Source organism: Hyla sarda, unplaced genomic scaffold (assembly GCF_029499605.1).
Source record: "Hyla sarda isolate aHylSar1 unplaced genomic scaffold, aHylSar1.hap1 scaffold_38, whole genome shotgun sequence".
Taxonomy (NCBI): Eukaryota; Metazoa; Chordata; class Amphibia; order Anura; family Hylidae; genus Hyla; species Hyla sarda.
Window position 1 is genome coordinate 832,978 of NW_026610399.1, and position 18,136 is coordinate 851,113.

Genomic DNA, 18,136 nt, shown 5'->3' on the forward strand with positions numbered 1-18,136 from the left:
CATTGTAAATTCACCAATGGTAGTGAGGAAGCAGAACACTTACTAGAAGCTGCATCAACCTCTGTGTGTGTGTCAATTTCTCTATCTGCAGCTGTTCCCTCTCCCCCCCCCCTTCCTTTACCATAGACATCTATTGGTCGCAGCTGTAACCTGATCCCTCAGTAAGTTGGTAATCATTCTTCAGCTACCTCATTTAATCAGTGAATTAAGAGTAGAAGAGAAGAGAACAAGGACTTTTTATACTCGTCACTTGCACAATTGATTTATACTGAAACTAAAATAGCTTTAAACGTAATAATGGAAAAAAAATAGTTTGATATGCAAATTGAACAAAAACAATTCAAAACCCTCATTTATACATTGTGCGCCTTATTTCATACAAAAATAATCTAACATTTTTAGTTTCCTGTTAATACTGTTGTGTTGGGGGATTATTTTTTGGGGTACATAATACTTCAAGACTGAAAAAGTGTCCAATTAAAAAAAAAAAAAATCCAAAAAATGTTTATGAAAATATAAATTAACTACTTATATAATACAAATACTGCCCCCTTTCCTATAAATAATAATAATACTAATAATAACAAATAAATAAAAATTATATATATATATATATATATATATATATATATATATATATATATATATTTTTTTTTTTTTTACGGTAAAATAAAAAATGTCTTTACAAAACACAGTAGGTCCTGCAGACCCTTATGTGGCTCTGTAGATCTGTAGATGGAATAATAGGAAAACATGAAAATGCAACAAATAAATAAATAAATAAAAAATATCCTGGGTCATTAAGGGATTAAGAAGGTTTATTGTTTTTACAGAACATTTTGCAGCAGATCGTAGGATTTTGGAATAATGTTTTTTTTTTTTTTTTTTTCTTACCTCTGGGAGATCCTGGGCCGCTGGAGAATGTTGAGTATGAGGAGGGGGCATTGCTGCAGCTGTCACTGCCCTCTGGTGGATAAGAGAGGGAATTGCAGTTAAAACTTTTTTTTTAGAAGTTCCATAAGTGACGTCAGCAAAAGATCTGAAAAGTAACGTAGTATGACAATATTTCCCAATCAATGTGCCTCCAGCTGTTGCAAAACTACAACTCCCAGAGCTCGAAGGGCTGGGCTATTTATGCAACTGCCATTAATGTCAATTGGAGTTGCACAAAGTGCATAATTCGCCCGCTTCGGCTGTTTTTGGTTTCCTGCCCACCTTTAGCTGCTGCAAAAAGGCCAGAGGGGGCAATAAAGCCATAAGGGGGGGGGGTATATATACATAGTATATGGCAGTGTTATTTATATCGAGGCAGATTACCAGATTTTTGCCGGCATTGTCCATCCTTTAGAAAAAAATAAATAAATATATATTTATTACCTCCGCCTTCATTCCGGTGCTGATCCCCCGTTTCCCCGTATACTCAGGAATAACAAGGCTGTTAATTTGCTGAACAGGAGGGAGAACTCTGGATCAGCGTGGAAATGACGGCAGATATAAATTTAAGTGTACAGAATATGGCGGTATTATTTATGTGTACAGAATATGGCGGTATTATTTATGTGTACAGAATATGGGGGTATTATTTATGTGTATAGTATATGGCAGTATTATTTATGTGTACAGTATACAGTGTTATTATTTATATGTACAGTATACAGTGGTATTATTTATGTGTAGAATATCTGGCGGTGGTATTTATGTGTACAGTATACGGTGGTATTATTTATGTGTACAGTATACAATGGCATTATTTATGTGTACAGTATACAGTGGTATTATTTATGTGTATAGTATATGGCAGTATTATTTATGTGTACAGTATACAGAGTTATTATTTATATGTACAGTATACAGTGGTAATATTTATGTGTAAAGTATATGGCGGCATTATTTATGTGTACAGTATATGGCAGTATTATTTATGTGTACAGTATACAGTGTTATTATTTATCTGTACAGTATACAGTGGTATTATTTATGTGTAGAATATCTGGCAGTGGTATTTATGTGCACAGTATACGGTGGTATTATTTATGTGTACAGTATACAATGGCATTATTTATGTGTACAGTATATGGGGGTATTGTTTATGTGTACAGTATATGGCTGTGTTATTTACATGTACAGTATACAGTGGTATTATTTTTGTGTACAGTATACACTGGTATTATTTATGTGTATAGTATATTGTGGTATTATTTATGCGTACAGTATACAATGGTATTATTTATGTGTATAGTATACGTTGGTATTATTTATGTGTACAGTATATGGCGGTATTATTTATGTGTACATTATATGGTGGTGTTATTTATATGTACAGTACATGGTGGTATTGTTTATGTGTACAGTATACAGTGGTATTATTTATGTGTACAGTATATGGCGGTATTATTTATGTGTACAGCATATGGCGGTGTTATTTTTATGTACAGTACATGGTGGTATTATTTATGTGTACAGTATATGGCGGTGTTATTTATGTGTACAGTATATGGTGGTGTTATTTATATGTACAGTATATGGCGGTATTATTTATGTGTACAGCATATGGCAGTGTTATTTTTATGTACAGTACATGGTGGTATTATTTATGTGTACAGTATATGGCGGTGTTATTTATGTGTACAGTATATGGTGGTATTGTTTATGTATACAGTATATGGTGGTGTTATTTATATGTACAGTATACAGTGATATTATTTATTACTATATATGAAGGTGAAACAACCAATAAAATCTCAGGAATTATTTTATTCAGTCACAATCAATATTATTCAAGCCCCCTGAACAGATCCCCTCATGAGGCTCCATATACTTTTGTCCAGTGTTTCCCCGTCAGGCTGTCTCCAGCTATTACAAAACTACAACTCCCAGCATGCCCGAACAACCATAGGTTGTCCGAGCATGCTGGGAATTGTAGTTTTGCAACAGGCTCCGTAAGTCTATGGTGGTTAATCTACTCCGCTGATCTACATATTGTATCTAAGCTTTGTCTTCTTTGCTAATATGATTCCAATATTTACCTCCTCCTTATGTGTTTGACGGCGTCTTATCCCAGGAGTGTGCGCTGCAGATCAGCATACAAACAAGATGGTTGTCATGGTGATGGGAGCGGAGCCCTGCCTTAATACAATGGAGACCATCCTGCTGAACAATCAGGGAGCTGAGACTGCCAGAGGCACAGAAGGGCTGTGTGTGATACTGCTGAGCTGTGTATCTAAGCTTATGATGTGTGATACTGCTGAGCTGTGTATCTAAGCTAACGATGTGTGATACTGCTGAGCTGTGTATCTAAGCTTACGATGTGTGATACTGCTGAGTTGTGTATCTAAGCTTATGATGTGTGATACTGCTGAGCAGTGTATGTAAGCTTATGATGTGTGATACTGCTGAGCCGTGTATCTAAGCTTATGATGTGTGATACTGCTGAGCCGTGTATCTAAGCTTATGATGTGATACTGCTGAGCTGTGTATCTAATCTTATGATGTGTGATACTGCTGAGCTGTGTATCTAAGCTTACGATGTGTGATACTGCTGAGCTGTGTATCTAAGCTTATGATGTGTGATACTGCTGATCTGTGTATCTAAGCTTATGATGTGATACTGCTGATCTGTGTATCTAAGCTTATGATGTGATACTGCTGAGCTGTGTATCTAAGCTTATGATGTGATACTGCTGAGCTGTGTATCTAAGCTTATGATGTGATACTGCTGAGCTGTATATCTAAGCTTATGATGTGTGATACTGCTGAGCTGTGTATAAAAGCTTATGATGCGTGATACTGCTGAGCTGTGTATCTAAGCTTATGATGTGTGATACTGCTGAGCTGTGTATCTAAGCTTATGATGTGATACTGCTAATCTGTGTATCTAAGCTTATGATGTGATACTGCTGAGCTGTGTATCTAAGCTTATGATGTGTGATACTGCTGAGCTGTGTATCTAAGCTTATGATGTGATACTGCTGAGCTGTGTATCTAAGCTTATGATGTGTGATACTGCTGAGATGTGTATCTAAGCTTACGATGTGTGATACAGCTGAGCTGTGTATCTAAGCTTATGATTTGTAATACTGCTGAGCTGTGTATCTAAGCTTATGATGTGTGATACTGTTTGTTGAGCTGTGTATCTAAGTTTATGATGTGAGATATTGCTGAGTTGTGTATCTAAGCTTATGATCTGTGATACTGCTGAGCTGTGTATCTAAGCTTATGATGTGTGATACTGTCTGCTCAGCTGTGTATCTAAGTTTATGATGTGTGATACTGTCTGTTGAGCTGTGAATCTAAGTTTATGATGTAAGATATTGCTGAGCTGTGTATCTAACCTTATGATGTGTGATACTGTCTGCTGAGCTGTGAATCTAACCTTATGATGTGTGATAATATCTGCTGAGTTGATGTATCTAAGCCTATGATGTGCAATACTACCTGCTGAGCTGATTTATCTAAGCCTATTTTATGTTACTGAGCTGTGTATCTAAGCCTATGATGTGTAATACTGTAATGCGGACCGGAACAGCCCCCCATCCTACACACTCCCACAGACCCCCCCCCCCCCCCCCCCCCCCCCCCCCCATAAATAAATAAGCCCTACCCTGAAACTAAGCCCTAGTGTGTTTTTTGTGACTAAAATTAATATAAGACCCGGGCTTATTTTCTGAGAAACACGGTAGGTAGATAGATATGAGATAGATAGATATAGATATGAGATAGATAGATATGAGATAGATAGATAGATAGATAGATAGATAGATAGATAGATATGAGATAGATATATAGATATGAGATAGATAGAAATGAGATAAATAGATATAGATATGAGATAGATAGATACGAGATAGATAGATAGATATACATTAGTAGAAGTCCGCAGCACACAATCCGAATGAGTGAAAAAAAAGTGTAGTTTATTCCATAAACAGGTGAAAGTTACAGCGACGTTTCAACCAGCTCTCTCTGCTTGAGAAAGACCAGGAGAGCTGGTTGAACCGTCGCTGTAACTTTCACCTGTTTATGGAATAAAACTTCACTTTTTTTTCACTCATTCGGATTGTGTGCTGCGGACTTCTATTAATGTATATCACAGATAGGACCATTGACCAGGGTCCGGCTCTGCGTGCACCGCTACTTCCTTTTTTTGGGGTGCTGTTTCCCTTGGATTATAGATAGATAGATAGAAAAATCCAAGCTTGAGCAGCACCTCCGTATAAATATAGAGGGTTTCACATTTTCCCCTTATGTTTTGGTTTGCGTTCACACTATCTATTATTCACATAATATTTGCCCTTCTGCTTGCCTTGCCCTAAGATGGCGACAGTACTCCTCACCCCGTTTATCGGTTTGGCCGATAGTATCGACTGATATTCACAATTTTTGACATTGTTGTTATCGGCAATTACCTTGCCGATATGCCGATAATGTGGTTGGCATTACTATGGGGCACTGTGGGTGGCATTATTATGGGGCACTGTGGGTGGCATTATTATGGGGCACTGTGGTTGGCATTATTATGGGGCACTGTGGTTGGCATTATTATGGGGCACTGTGGGTGGCATTATTATGGGGCACTGTGGTTGGCATTATTATGGGGCACTGTGGGTGGCATTATTGTGGGGCACTGTGGTTGGCATTATTATGGGGCACTGTGGTTGGCATTATTATGGGGCACTGTGGTTGGCATTATTATGGGGCACTGTGGGTGGCATTATTATGGGGCACTGTGGTTGGCATTATTGTGGGGCACTGTGGTTGGCATTATTATGGGGCACTGTGGTTGGCATTATTATGGGGCACTGTGGTTGGCATTATTATGGGGCACTGTGGGTGGCATTATTATGGGGCACTGTGACTGGGATGTTATGGGGGTTGACCCTAATGTGAAGGTGCTAGAGCTGACACCTATGTGGTCTCTGTGGCTCGTACTGTAATGTGCTTTTAATGACCAGCTATGTAAGAAATATATATAAAATAAATACAACTGTCAGTGTCAGCAGTCATCATGTGTTCTATTCACTGAGGGCAGCCGCCTGCAGAGTTTCAGCACATGGGGCCCCCAGGGACACAGAGAGGCCAGCTGGGTCCTTGACTTTCTTTATCAAATATATAGTATATATTATTATATATTTTTTATTTATAATACACAGAAGCTATAGATGGCGGCCGCTGCGCACACAGGAAGAAAATAGAGGAATCAGCCGCATTCCTGCAGAGCTGTATATATTCCGCACTGATCAGGGATTGGCTGATGAAGTCACATGCTCTGTTCTGACCAATCCAAAGATACTTTCCCCTGTCAATCACAATTACCAATTAGAATATTTCTCTATAATTGAGCAGAGAACGTTCAAATTGCTCATTGAGATTGACAGTTTGGGGAAAGTATCTGTCTATTGGCCAGAACAGAACATGTGACTTCATCAGCCAATCCCCTTTCAGTGTTGGGCATTTAAAACTTCTGCTAGTGTTACAAATGTCATAATAGTATTGATTATACAATGGAATTATTTTTTTCTTTCTCCATGCTGGGAGTAGTGGTTCTACCTATAAAAAAAATAAAAAGAAATAAAGTGAAAAAGACACACATACAATTTTTTCCATTACTATGGTATATTTTTTTAATATATATATATATATATATATATATATATATATATATATATATATTTTTTTTTTTTTTTTTAATGGTACCCTAGGAAATTTTATTAAAAAGGGTATCTCCTTTACTTTTTTGGATTGCTCGGCTACTTTCACACTGTGAGTATTCATCCATTATTAACCCCTTCCCGACCTATGACATACCTGTACGTCATGGGTGGCAAGGTGTTCCCGACCCATGACATACAGGTACGTCATGAACATTACTGCCGCTACTCGCGGCATCCCGCAGCGCCCGTAAAGATCTTACCGTGCGACCACGGGGGGTTTCGTCCCCCACCCCCCCCCCAGCGATCGCTGCTATCAGCTGGTCAAATCTGACTAGCTGATAGCAGCGCGGTGTGTGAGTCCCGATCACGGGGATCGGGACACACACCGCTCTGCTAAGTGTCCCTGACCCGTCCCCCGGCATCACTTACCCGTCGGAGCGGTGTCCCGAGCGGTCCCGGCGGTCCCGGCGTCTTCCATGCGGTCCTGGCTGCGCTGCGTCCCGGAGGTGAGTTTCAAAACTCTGAGAGTTTCAAAACTGCAACTCCCAGCATGCCCAGACAGCCTTTGGCTTTCTGGGCATGCTGGGAGTTGTAGTTTTGCAACATCTGGAGGTCCACAGCTTGGAGACCACTGTATAATGGTCTCCAATCTGTGCTCTTCCAGATGTTGCAAAACTACAAATCTCAGCATGCTCAGTCTGTTGAGGCATGCTGGGAGTTGTAGTTCTGCAACATCTGGAAGAGCACAGATTGGAGACCATTATACAGTGGTCTCCAAGCTGTGGACCTCCAGATGTTGCAAAACTACAACTCCCAGCATGCCCAGACTGCCCAAGCATGCTGGAAGTTGTAGTTCGGCAACATCTGATCCTTCAGATATTGCCGAACTACAACTTCCAGCATGCCTGGGCAGTCTGGGCATGCTGGGAGTTGTAGTTTTGCAACAACTGGAGGCACACTAGTTGGGAAACATTGTCCATTTCCTACCTCAGTGCCTCCAGCTGTTGCAATTGTTGCAAAACTATAACTCCCAGCATGCACTGACAGACCATGCATGCTGGGAGTTGTAGTTTTGCAACAGCTGGAGGCACACTGGTTTGGAAACACTAAGTTTGGTTGCAAAACACTTGAAAGTTTATTACTTAACTTAGTGTTTCCAAACCAGTGTTCCTCCAGCTGTTGCAAAACTACAACTCCCAGCATGCACGGACAGCCAAAGGGCATGCTCGGAGTTTGCAACAGCTGGATGTTTGCCCCCTCCCCCCAATGTGAATGTACAGGGTACACTCACATGGGCGGAGGTTTACAGTGAGTGCTGCAAGTTTGAGATGGCGCAAATTTTGCGCTGCAGCTCAAACTTCCAGCGGCAAACTTGCTGTGAACCTCTGCACATGTGACTGTACCCTAAAAACACTACACTACACTAACACTAACCTAAAATAAAAAGTAAAAAAACACTACATATACACATACCCCTACACAGCCCCCCTCCCCCCAAAAAATGAAAAACGTCTGGTACGCTACTGTTTCCAAAACGGAGCCTCCAGCTGTTGCAAAATAATAACTCCCAGTATTGCCGGACAGCCATTGACTGTCCAGGCATGCTGAGAGTTTTGCAACAGCTGGAGGCACCCTGTTTGGGAATCACTGGCGTAGAATACCCCTATGTCCACCCCTATGCAAATCCCTAATTCAGGCCTCAAATGCGCATGGCGCTCTCTCACTTTGGAGCCCTGTCGTATTTCAGGGCAACAGTTTTGGGACACATATGGGGTATCGCCGTACTCGGGAGAAATTACCTTACAAATTTTGGGGGGCTTTTTCTTCTTTAACCCCTTATGAAAAGGTGAAGTTGGGGTCTACACCAGCATGTTAGTGTAAAAAAAAAATTTTTTTTTACACTGACATGCTGGTGTTGCCCTATACTTTTCATTTTCACAAGAGGTAAAAGGGAAAAGAGACCCTCTAAATTTGTAATGCAATTTCTCCCGAGTACGGAGATACTCCATATGTGGGCACAAAGTGCTCTGGGGGCGCACAACAAGGCCCAGAAGGGAGAGTGCACCATGTACATTTGAGGCGATTTGCACAGGGGTGGCTGATTGTTACAGCAGTTCTGACAAACGCAAAACAATAAATATCCATATGTGACCCCATTTTGGAAACTACACCCCTCACGGAATGTAATAAGGGGTGCAGTGAGCATTTACACCCCACTGGTGTATGACAGATTTTTGGAACAGTGGTCTGTGAAAATGAAAAATAAAATTTTTGATTTGCACAGTCCACTGTTTCAAATATCTGTCAAACGCCAGTGGGGTGTAAATGCTCACTGCACCCCTTATTAAATTCCATGAGGGGTATAGTTTCCAAAATGGGGTCACATGTGGGGGGGTCCACTGTTCTGGCACCATAGGGGCTTCCTAAATGGGACATGCCCCCCAAAAACCCTTTCAGAAAAACTCACTCTCCAAAATCCCATTGTCGCTCCTTCCCTTCTGAGCCCTCTACTGCGCCCGCCGAACACTTTACATACGCATATGAGGTATTGCCTTACTCGAGAGAAATTGGGTTACCAATTTTAGGGTGATTTCTCTCCTTTTACCCCTTGTAAAAATTCAAAAATTGGGTCTACAAGAAAATGCAAGTGTAAAAAATGAAGATTTAGAATTTTCTCCTTCACTTTGCTGCTATTCCTGTGAAACACCTAAAGGGTTAAAACACTTACTGAATGTCATTTTGAATACTTTCGGGGGTGCAGTTTTTATAATGGGGTCATTTATGGGGTATTTCTAATAAGAAGACCCTTAAAATCCACTTCCAACCTGAACTGGGCCCTGAAAAATTACGATTTTGAAAATCTTGAGAAAAATTGGAAAATTGCTGCGGAACTTTGAAGCCTCTGGTGCCCTCCAAAAGTAAAAACATGTCAATTTTTTTATGCAAACACAAAATAGACATATTTTATATGTGAATCAATATGTAATGTATTTGGAATACCCATTTTCCTTTCAAGCAGAGACTTTCAAAGTTAGAAAAATGCAAAATTTTCTAAATTTTCATGATTTTTTTAGATTTTTTACCAAGAAAGGATACAAATATCAGTGAAATTTTACCGATAACATAAAGTAGAATATGTCACGAAAAAACAATCTCGGAATCAGAATGAAAGGTAAAAGCATTCCAGAATTATTAATGTTTAAAGTGACAGTGGTCAGATTTTCTAAAAATGCCCAGGTCATGAAGGTGAAAATGGGCTGGATCATGAAGGGGTTAAAGGGGTATTCTAGTTTTTTTTTCTTCTTTAATGAACTGGTGCCAGCAAGTTAAACAGATTTGTAAATTACTTATATTACAAAATCTGTATCCTTCCTGTTCTTTTTAGCAGCTGTATGCTACAGAGAAAATTCTGTTCTTTCTGAATTTTTTTTTTTTTTGTCTTGTCCACAGTGCTCTCTGCTGACACCTCTGTCCATATCAGGAACTGTCCAGAGCAGGAGAAAATCTCCATAGCAAACCTATGCTGCTCTGGACAGTTCCTGACACGGACAGAGGTGTCAGCAGAGAGCACTGTGCACAAGACAGAAAAGACATTCAAAATTAAAAGAATTTCCTCGGTGGCATAAAGCTACTAAAATGTACTGGAATGGTAATTTTTTTTAAATAGAAGTAATTTACAAATCTGTTTATAAGTCAACTGGTGCAAGGAAGTTAAAGACCTATAAAAAATATTTTCCACCGGAATACCCCTTTAAACATCCATTTTATGTGAACAGCTGAATAACGTCCGTCATAACCCCTGGGATATATAGAGGATATAATACAGTGATATAAATCCCTTCTATATTATCATCACTTTATTATATATTATCAATCCCAATACATCTGCCTTTACTAGTTCTAGATCCCCTTATGAACACTCAGCTGAGTCTGTTCTGTAACCAACCATAGTTGTATCTTTCTGTAACACTTGTAGGGTCAGCGCTTGGGGGAAATATAAATATTGTTACAAATCGGCAACAAAAAGATTATAAATCTCTCCACCAGGTGTCAGTATTGTAACACATTGTAGATCTTGTGTATAAACTATAAGGATTTACACTGCTGTGATAAATGACGCCCTAAGGATAGACGGGAATATGGAAATTATTAATATACCAGATATTTGGGGATAAATGTAACCCTTTGGGTAATAGGTTGTGTACATATTATTTCCCCCATCCTGAGGGTTAGTTTGCTGCATAGTTTTATTACTATATAAAGTCATGCAGTCCCGAATAGAGTCTGATTGCCTGCCGCTCCCCTATATTCAGTGTGAACACCCGAAATGGGGAAGGGCCGAATAGGGCGAGGATGGGTCCTGCCTCTTTCTAACAAAGAACAATTGTTGACGTCACATGTATTTTGGCGGGCTCATTGGTTGTAAGAATCAGCCAATGGGATGCAGGGGTGGGGTTTACATGAGCCAATGGTGATGAGACCAGGAGTATAAATATTCCGCTCTTTCCTCTCTTCCCATCACTTCTCCGCTGTGTACGTAGAATCATGGCCAGGACCAAGCAGACCGCTCGTAAATCCACCGGAGGGAAAGCTCCCCGCAAGCAGCTGGCTACCAAGGCCGCCAGGAAGAGCGCTCCCGCCACTGGCGGGGTGAAGAAGCCTCACCGCTACCGTCCAGGTACAGTGGCTCTCCGTGAGATCCGCCGCTACCAGAAGTCCACTGAGCTGCTGATCCGGAAGCTCCCCTTCCAGCGCCTGGTGAGGGAGATCGCCCAGGACTTCAAGACCGATCTTCGCTTCCAGAGCTCGGCGGTCATGGCCCTGCAGGAGGCCAGCGAGGCTTACCTGGTGGGACTCTTTGAGGACACCAATCTGTGCGCCATCCATGCCAAGAGGGTCACCATCATGCCCAAAGACATCCAGCTGGCCCGCAGGATCCGTGGGGAGCGAGCTTAGATCTGCCCGAGACCCGCATACAACACAAAGGCTCTTTTCAGAGCCACCAAATTATCTATAGAACGAGCTGATTCCTTATCCTCTCCATTGTTCTGCTCCTATACTCCGCCTGTTCTCATAAGCAGGATCCCGGGATTGTTCTCTGCAGTTAACCCTCTCAGTGCTGAGTTCAGTTACTATAGTGATGTAGATCGTGTCCTCTGCAGTGTAATGCGCCTGTGTGTGATCGGTGCTGCTGGCTTCTGTCTCCCGACACTTGGGATCGTAATTGGTGCATAGAGGGGAAACGAGCGGGCACTAAAGGGTTAACTCTAGGCGGAGTTATAGACCCGAATGTTCGCTCATTGGATGATCACCGCAGTTGACCATTTTGAAATTCCCGCTCTTCTTCTGGTCGTTTCTCCCTTTGTCTCGTCCTCTTCCCTGTACACGTGACTACATTCCTCTGGTTTCTGTAAATAGGAAGAAAAAGGCTGCGGAGGGGAAACTGTTGGTGCCGATCAGGGGGATTCTAGTGAGGCTGATGCGGTAGGAGAGAGGACGCTGTGTCCGGGGCTGACATCACAATGGTGGGTGTATACGGGGTCTTCCCTGCAGAGTATATAGAGGAGCCGCGTCCCTGTCCTATTCCAGACCTGATACCGATCACACCCTGCAGCCGGACACTGCTGAGAATGCGGCGGGGAAAGCTATCCTGTATTTTATACATTGTTAGTTTGTAGTGATTTAATGTAATACATTCCGATATTATGTCACTCTGCTGCAAGAGATCGCCCAGTGTGAACACTGACCGTGCGGTTGTTTTACAATCTATTTTACCTGTCAGCGATCACAGTGTATTTAGACCTGATGAAGTCTTATTGGGGGAAGAGATTTCCGGGCCCGTCATTGATGAAATCCTTCCCGATCTGGATATAACGCGTGTCCGTGTGAATATAGCGCTAATAGAAAAGCTCAGGACTAATCTATTAATAGTAAATAATCTCCTAGACCTTCGGTGTTCTCTATCCGAATAAGTGTCCGAGAATCTCAGCCTCCTGGGAGGGAAGGGATAGAGAATGGGAGACTAATAATGGAAGGAAAAAAATGGAGCAAAAGGAACAATTAAATTGATCAGAATAAAAGGAGGAAAGTTACAGGGGAAAAAAATAAAATACACATATATACACACACACCATTTATCATGAATCAAAAGTAATCTCAGGACCCTGTGGTTACTAATATTATTGTTTAAAATAGACACCACCGATCTCTCCCCCTCAGGCCGATTTATTCACAAGCTGAGCCGGGACAGCAGGAGGGTGAGCGGTGAGTGTACACCGGCCTTTTACTATTAGTTCAGGACTCTAATTTACGAATATTGCGCATAGGACTCACATTTTCATTGGTAGCATACACACAGTGCGATATCATACATCGTGTCCAACCATAACTATTCAAATGGTGTTTTATGATTCTTTATTGGAATTAATATTGAGACATTTTCTTAGTAACAAAGTGTTTCTAGTCTCATTCGTTACATCTAGCGGGATTGTTACTCTTTATAACAACTCAGAATTTCCTTCACTTCACCGATCTGTCTGTTTTACTAGTGCATTAATGGGTTAACTATTTTATGTTTTTATGTGATTACTATCTATTTTAACCAATAATCCTAGTATCTAAAGGGCTCTGAGATGACTATTATGTTTCATGATCAATGTTATTGTACTCCGAGCGACCCAGCTGAGAATATCTAGTTTACTACAACTTCCCTCGTTTTATTCTTAATTATATTTGTGTCATTTATATTTTTATTTATTCAACATTTTCATTCTACAGCGATAACTGTAGAATGAGCGGGAACATAACAGTTCTATAGTCGGATACAAAGCGCTCATTGTCTCCATGTAATAAGGTGTCAGGACCGGCCGGCTCTGGGGCGATTATTCCCGGGCACTGTATACAGCGAGTGCCGGGATCTTTATGTAACCAGCGATGGAGAAGCGCTGACCCCTGATCGGCTGGAGATCCGATGTGTTCAGGAGGTTACAGTATAGGGGGCGCCATCTCTACACTGCGGTCACTTAAGAAAATGTACTCATTACAAGAGAATTAACCCTCAGATACCAACTACATTCGGCACAACCCACACGTAGTCCTACGTAAGAAAAATATAGCAGCTCAAATCCCTTTCACACCCGAGATCAGCGGTGCCAGCTCTGTAGTAGACAATGTGGGTGGCTCTTAGAAGAGCCTTTGGTGTTCAGGATGGGTCTGGGATAAGCGGTGATCACTTGCTCTTTGCCGCTTTGCTGCTCTCGGTCTTTTTGGGCAGCAGCACGGCCTGGATGTTGGGCAGGACGCCTCCCTGGGCGATGGTCACCCCTCCCAGCAGCTTGTTCAGCTCCTCGTCATTGCGCACGGCCAGCTGCAGGTGACGGGGGATGATGCGGGTCTTCTTGTTGTCCCGGGCGGCATTACCGGCCAATTCCAGGATCTCAGCGGTTAAATACTCCAGCACAGCGGCCAGGTACACGGGAGCACCGGCGCCCACCCTCTCGGCATAGTTCCCTTTGCGGAGAAGCCTGTGCACACGACCGACGGGGAACTGGAGTCCTGCCCGGGATGAGCGGGTCTTTGCCTTAGCCCGAACCTTCCCTCCTTGTTTGCCGCGTCCAGACATAATGGTAAGTGAATCCCAAATGTTCAAGAGAATCCTCTCCGAGATGTAACTATTATTTTCCTTCTGCTGCCTTTTATAGGTTTCAGCTCCGCCCTCCGGCTCCTGTGATTGGGTAGATTTGAATCCGGCCAATGGTGACGAGACTTGACCAATAAATAATTCCCAGGGCGTGGTTTAGGACGCTCCCACAGGTCACATGATTTGCTCCTTCAGTAGAACAGCGAGCAGACAGCATTTCTCATTTGCATGGGCTGCCTATAAATACGGCTGCGGTGGGAGGAGGAAGCATCATTATTCTCTCTCTGTTCTAGTGAAGAAGTATTGTGACTGATCATCATGCCTGATCCCGCCAAGTCTGCTCCAGCGCCCAAGAAAGGCTCCAAGAAAGCCGTGACCAAGACTCAGAAGAAGGACGGCAAGAAGCGGAGGAAGACCAGGAAGGAAAGCTATGCCATCTACGTGTACAAGGTGCTCAAGCAGGTCCACCCTGACACCGGCATCTCCTCCAAGGCCATGGGCATCATGAACTCCTTTGTGAATGATATCTTCGAGCGCATCGCAGGGGAAGCCTCCCGCCTGGCTCACTACAACAAGCGCTCCACCATCACCTCCCGGGAGATCCAGACCGCCGTGCGCCTGCTGCTGCCTGGAGAGCTGGCCAAGCACGCCGTGTCCGAGGGCACCAAGGCCGTCACCAAGTACACCAGCGCCAAGTAACCTGCTCCGCCTCCTGCTGTCACCCCAAAGGCTCTTCTAAGAGCCACCCACATTGTCTATAATAGAGCTGGAGCTTCTCCTGTCTGTATTCCCCGTATTCTCTTCTGTATATGTGGCCGCTATTCTGTCAGTACAGTCTATTGATACTATATATATTCTGCATCGGGTGAGATCAGAGCGGCGGCTGCGGTTCTCCCTGACTGCAGGGTGTATATTCTCCTGTGCCCACACGTCGTCTCTCCACGATCAATAAATCCTCATTCACTGATCGGGGAATCTATTGATCGGAATCGCTGGGGTTTATTATGAGACACTCATCCTGCTGCTATAATCTTTGTGCACTGACTGGGAGGGGACAATAGAGAAACAAGGAGGATGAGGGTAGTAGTCAGCCACAGAATCAGCCTCTACATCTCGGGGAGATCTCTCCATTGTAATCGGGACCGCGCACACGGCTGATTGTTAACCCTTTAGCGGCATGTTTACTACAATGAAATGACAAAGGACCCGAGCCCGACTCTACACAGCAGGGAGGACACCACAGTATCAGGGTATTTCTCCGCTCATAGGCAGCATTAATTCTATATAAATCCCGATGGGTCAATGATAATTTATTAATGCCCCTTTCCACACTCACACATTGGCTGATCACAGGACGTTCAGGGTTTGAATTTCCCGCTTCCTCCAGACCCGATAACAATGGAGAGATCCCCCTCATTCTCGTGTATGCCACCAATAAAGATCCTAATCCTATGCGCAATGCTCGCACAGCTGCCGTTGGTTATAATCTTTGGAAATTAATTCTAGTCATGAATTATAAGTAAAAGTCTGGTGTAGATAACCGCACAGCGCTCCCACTCATACACCGATCACCCTCCCGCTGTCTCGGTCTCAGCTTGTGAATAAACCGGCCGTGCATGGAAGCCTGAAGGGGAGAGATCGGTGGTGTCCAGGTGCGGTCTGGATGTTCCCAGTGATAATACTGGAGTAGAGTCCTCGCTAAAGAGTTAATGATTGAAAGTTGTCACAATCTTGTTTTTTGCGCAAATAAAAATGATTTTCCAGTTGTGTGGTGACATAGATGGGGGTAACCAGACGCATTTCAGTGGTTTAGATTATTATCTATTGTAACCAATAATACTACTAGCCCTGTGACTACTTTTATGCTTCATGATCAATGTTTTATTCTCTTTTTTTGCATCTTTCCTCGTTTTATTGGTATTAGTTTTAATGTTCCATCTTGATTTTTATTTATTTATCATATTTTAATTATTTTACTTTCAGAAGATTCATCCAAGGCTTTTCTATAGTTAACGCTATATTCACACGGACACGCGTTATATCCAGATCGGGAAGGATTTCATCAATGACGGGCCCTGGAATCTCTCCCCCCACTAAGACTTCATCAGGTTTAAATACACGGTGATCGCTGACAGGTAAAATAGATTGTAAAACAACCGCACGATCAGGGTTCACACTGGGCGATCTTTTCCAGTAATTTAATACATAGAACAATAAAATGTATCAAAAATACTTTCCCCGCCGCCTCCTCTTCAGGAGAAGGTGTCAGGCTGCTGGGGGAGGCTGCAGGATGTGATCGGTATCAGGTCTGGAATAGGACAGGGACGCGGCTCCTCTATATACTCTGCAGGGAAGACCCCGTATACACCCACCATTGTGATGTCAGCCCCGGACACAGTGTCCTCTCTCCTACCGCATCAGCCTCACTAGAATCCCCCTGATCGGCCCCAACAGTTTCCCCTCCGCCGCCTTTTTCTTCCTATTTACAGAAACCAGAGGAATGTAGTCACGTGTACAGGGAAGAGGACGAGACAAAGGGAGAAACGACCAGAAGAAGAGCGGGAATTTCAAAATAGTCAACTGCGGTGATCATCCAATGAGCGAACATTCGGGTCTATAACTCCGCCTAGAGTTAACCCTTCAGTGTCCTCTGCACCAATTACGGTCACAGGTGTCGGGAGACTGAAGCCAGCAGCACCGATCACACAGGCGCATTACACTGCAGAGGACACGATCTACATCACTGTAGTAACTGAACTCAGCACTGAGAGGGTTAACTGCAGAGAACAATCCCGGGATCCTGCTTATGAAAACAGGCGGAGTATAGGAGCAGAACAATGGAGAGGATAAGGAATCAGCTCGTTCTATAGATAATTTGGTGGCTCTGAAAAGAGCCTTTGTGTTGTATGCGGGTCTCGGGCAGATCTAAGCTCGCTCCCCACGGATCCTGCGGGCCAGCTGGATGTCTTTGGGCATGATGGTGACCCTCTTGGCATGGATGGCGCACAGATTGGTGTCCTCAAAGAGTCCCACCAGATAAGCCTCGCTGGCCTCCTGCAGGGCCATGACCGCCGAGCTCTGGAAGCGAAGATCGGTCTTGAAGTCCTGGGCGATCTCCCTCACCAGGCGCTGGAAGGGGAGCTTCCGGATCAGCAGCTCAGTGGACTTCTGGTAGCGGCGGATCTCACGGAGAGCCACTGTACCTGGACGGTAGCGGTGAGGCTTCTTCACCCCGCCAGTGGCGGGAGCGCTCTTCCTGGCGGCCTTGGTAGCCAGCTGCTTGCGGGGAGCTTTCCCTCCGGTGGATTTACGAGCGGTCTGCTTGGTCCTGGCCATGATTCTACGTACACAGCGGAGAAGTGATGGGAAGAGAGGAAAGAGCGGAATATTTATACTCCTGGTCTCATCACCATTGGCTCATGTAAACCCCACCCCTGCATCCCATTGGCTGATTCTTACAACCAATGAGCCCGCCAAAATACATGTGACGTCAACAATTGTTCTTTGTTAGAAAGAGGCAGGACCCATCCTCGCCCTATTCGGCCCTTCCCCATTTCGGGTGTTCACACTGAATATAGGGGAGCGGCAGGCAATCAGACTCTATTCGGGACTGCATGACTTTATATAGTAATAAAACTATGCAGCAAACTAACCCTCAGGATGGGGGAAATAATATGTACACAACCTATTACCCAAAGGGTTACATTTATCCCCAAATATCTGGTATATTAATAATTGCCATAATCCCGTCTATCCTTAGGGCGTCATTTATCACAGCAGTGTAAATCCTTATAGTTTATACATAGGATCTACAATGTGTTACAATAGTGACACCTGGTGGAGAGAT

The 18,136-nt window shown here is 43.2% G+C and overlaps 3 protein-coding genes and 1 pseudogene across 3 annotated transcripts; 2 read left to right on the top strand and 2 right to left on the bottom strand.

The window, feature by feature from the left end:
• LOC130332636 (uncharacterized) overlaps positions 1–11,606 on the top strand; it is a 44,654-nt pseudogene extending 33,048 nt beyond the window's left edge.
• A 2,272-nt stretch (positions 11,607–13,878) lies between these two features.
• LOC130332637 (histone H2A type 1) lies at positions 13,879–14,271 on the bottom strand. The gene has a single exon (XM_056553803.1). It carries the CDS (start codon positions 14,269–14,271, stop codon positions 13,879–13,881), a length of 393 nt encoding a protein of 130 aa, XP_056409778.1.
• A 336-nt stretch (positions 14,272–14,607) lies between these two features.
• On the top strand, positions 14,608–14,988 carry LOC130332638 (histone H2B 1.1). Its single transcript, XM_056553804.1, has one exon. It carries the CDS (start codon positions 14,608–14,610, stop codon positions 14,986–14,988), a length of 381 nt encoding a protein of 126 aa, XP_056409779.1.
• Positions 14,989–17,214: 2,226 nt separating this feature from the next.
• On the bottom strand, positions 17,215–17,625 carry LOC130332640 (histone H3). Its single transcript, XM_056553805.1, has one exon. It carries the CDS (start codon positions 17,623–17,625, stop codon positions 17,215–17,217), a length of 411 nt encoding a protein of 136 aa, XP_056409780.1.
• Positions 17,626–18,136: the final 511 nt, after the last annotated feature.

Excerpts from the sequence above, each read along its gene's own strand:
- LOC130332640 (XM_056553805.1), bottom strand. The coding sequence starts at position 17,625 with ATGGCCAGGACCAAGCAGACCGCTCGTAAATCCACCGGAGGGAAAGCT.
- LOC130332637 (XM_056553803.1), bottom strand. The coding sequence starts at position 14,271 with ATGTCTGGACGCGGCAAACAAGGAGGGAAGGTTCGGGCTAAGGCAAAG.
- LOC130332638 (XM_056553804.1), top strand. The coding sequence starts at position 14,608 with ATGCCTGATCCCGCCAAGTCTGCTCCAGCGCCCAAGAAAGGCTCCAAG.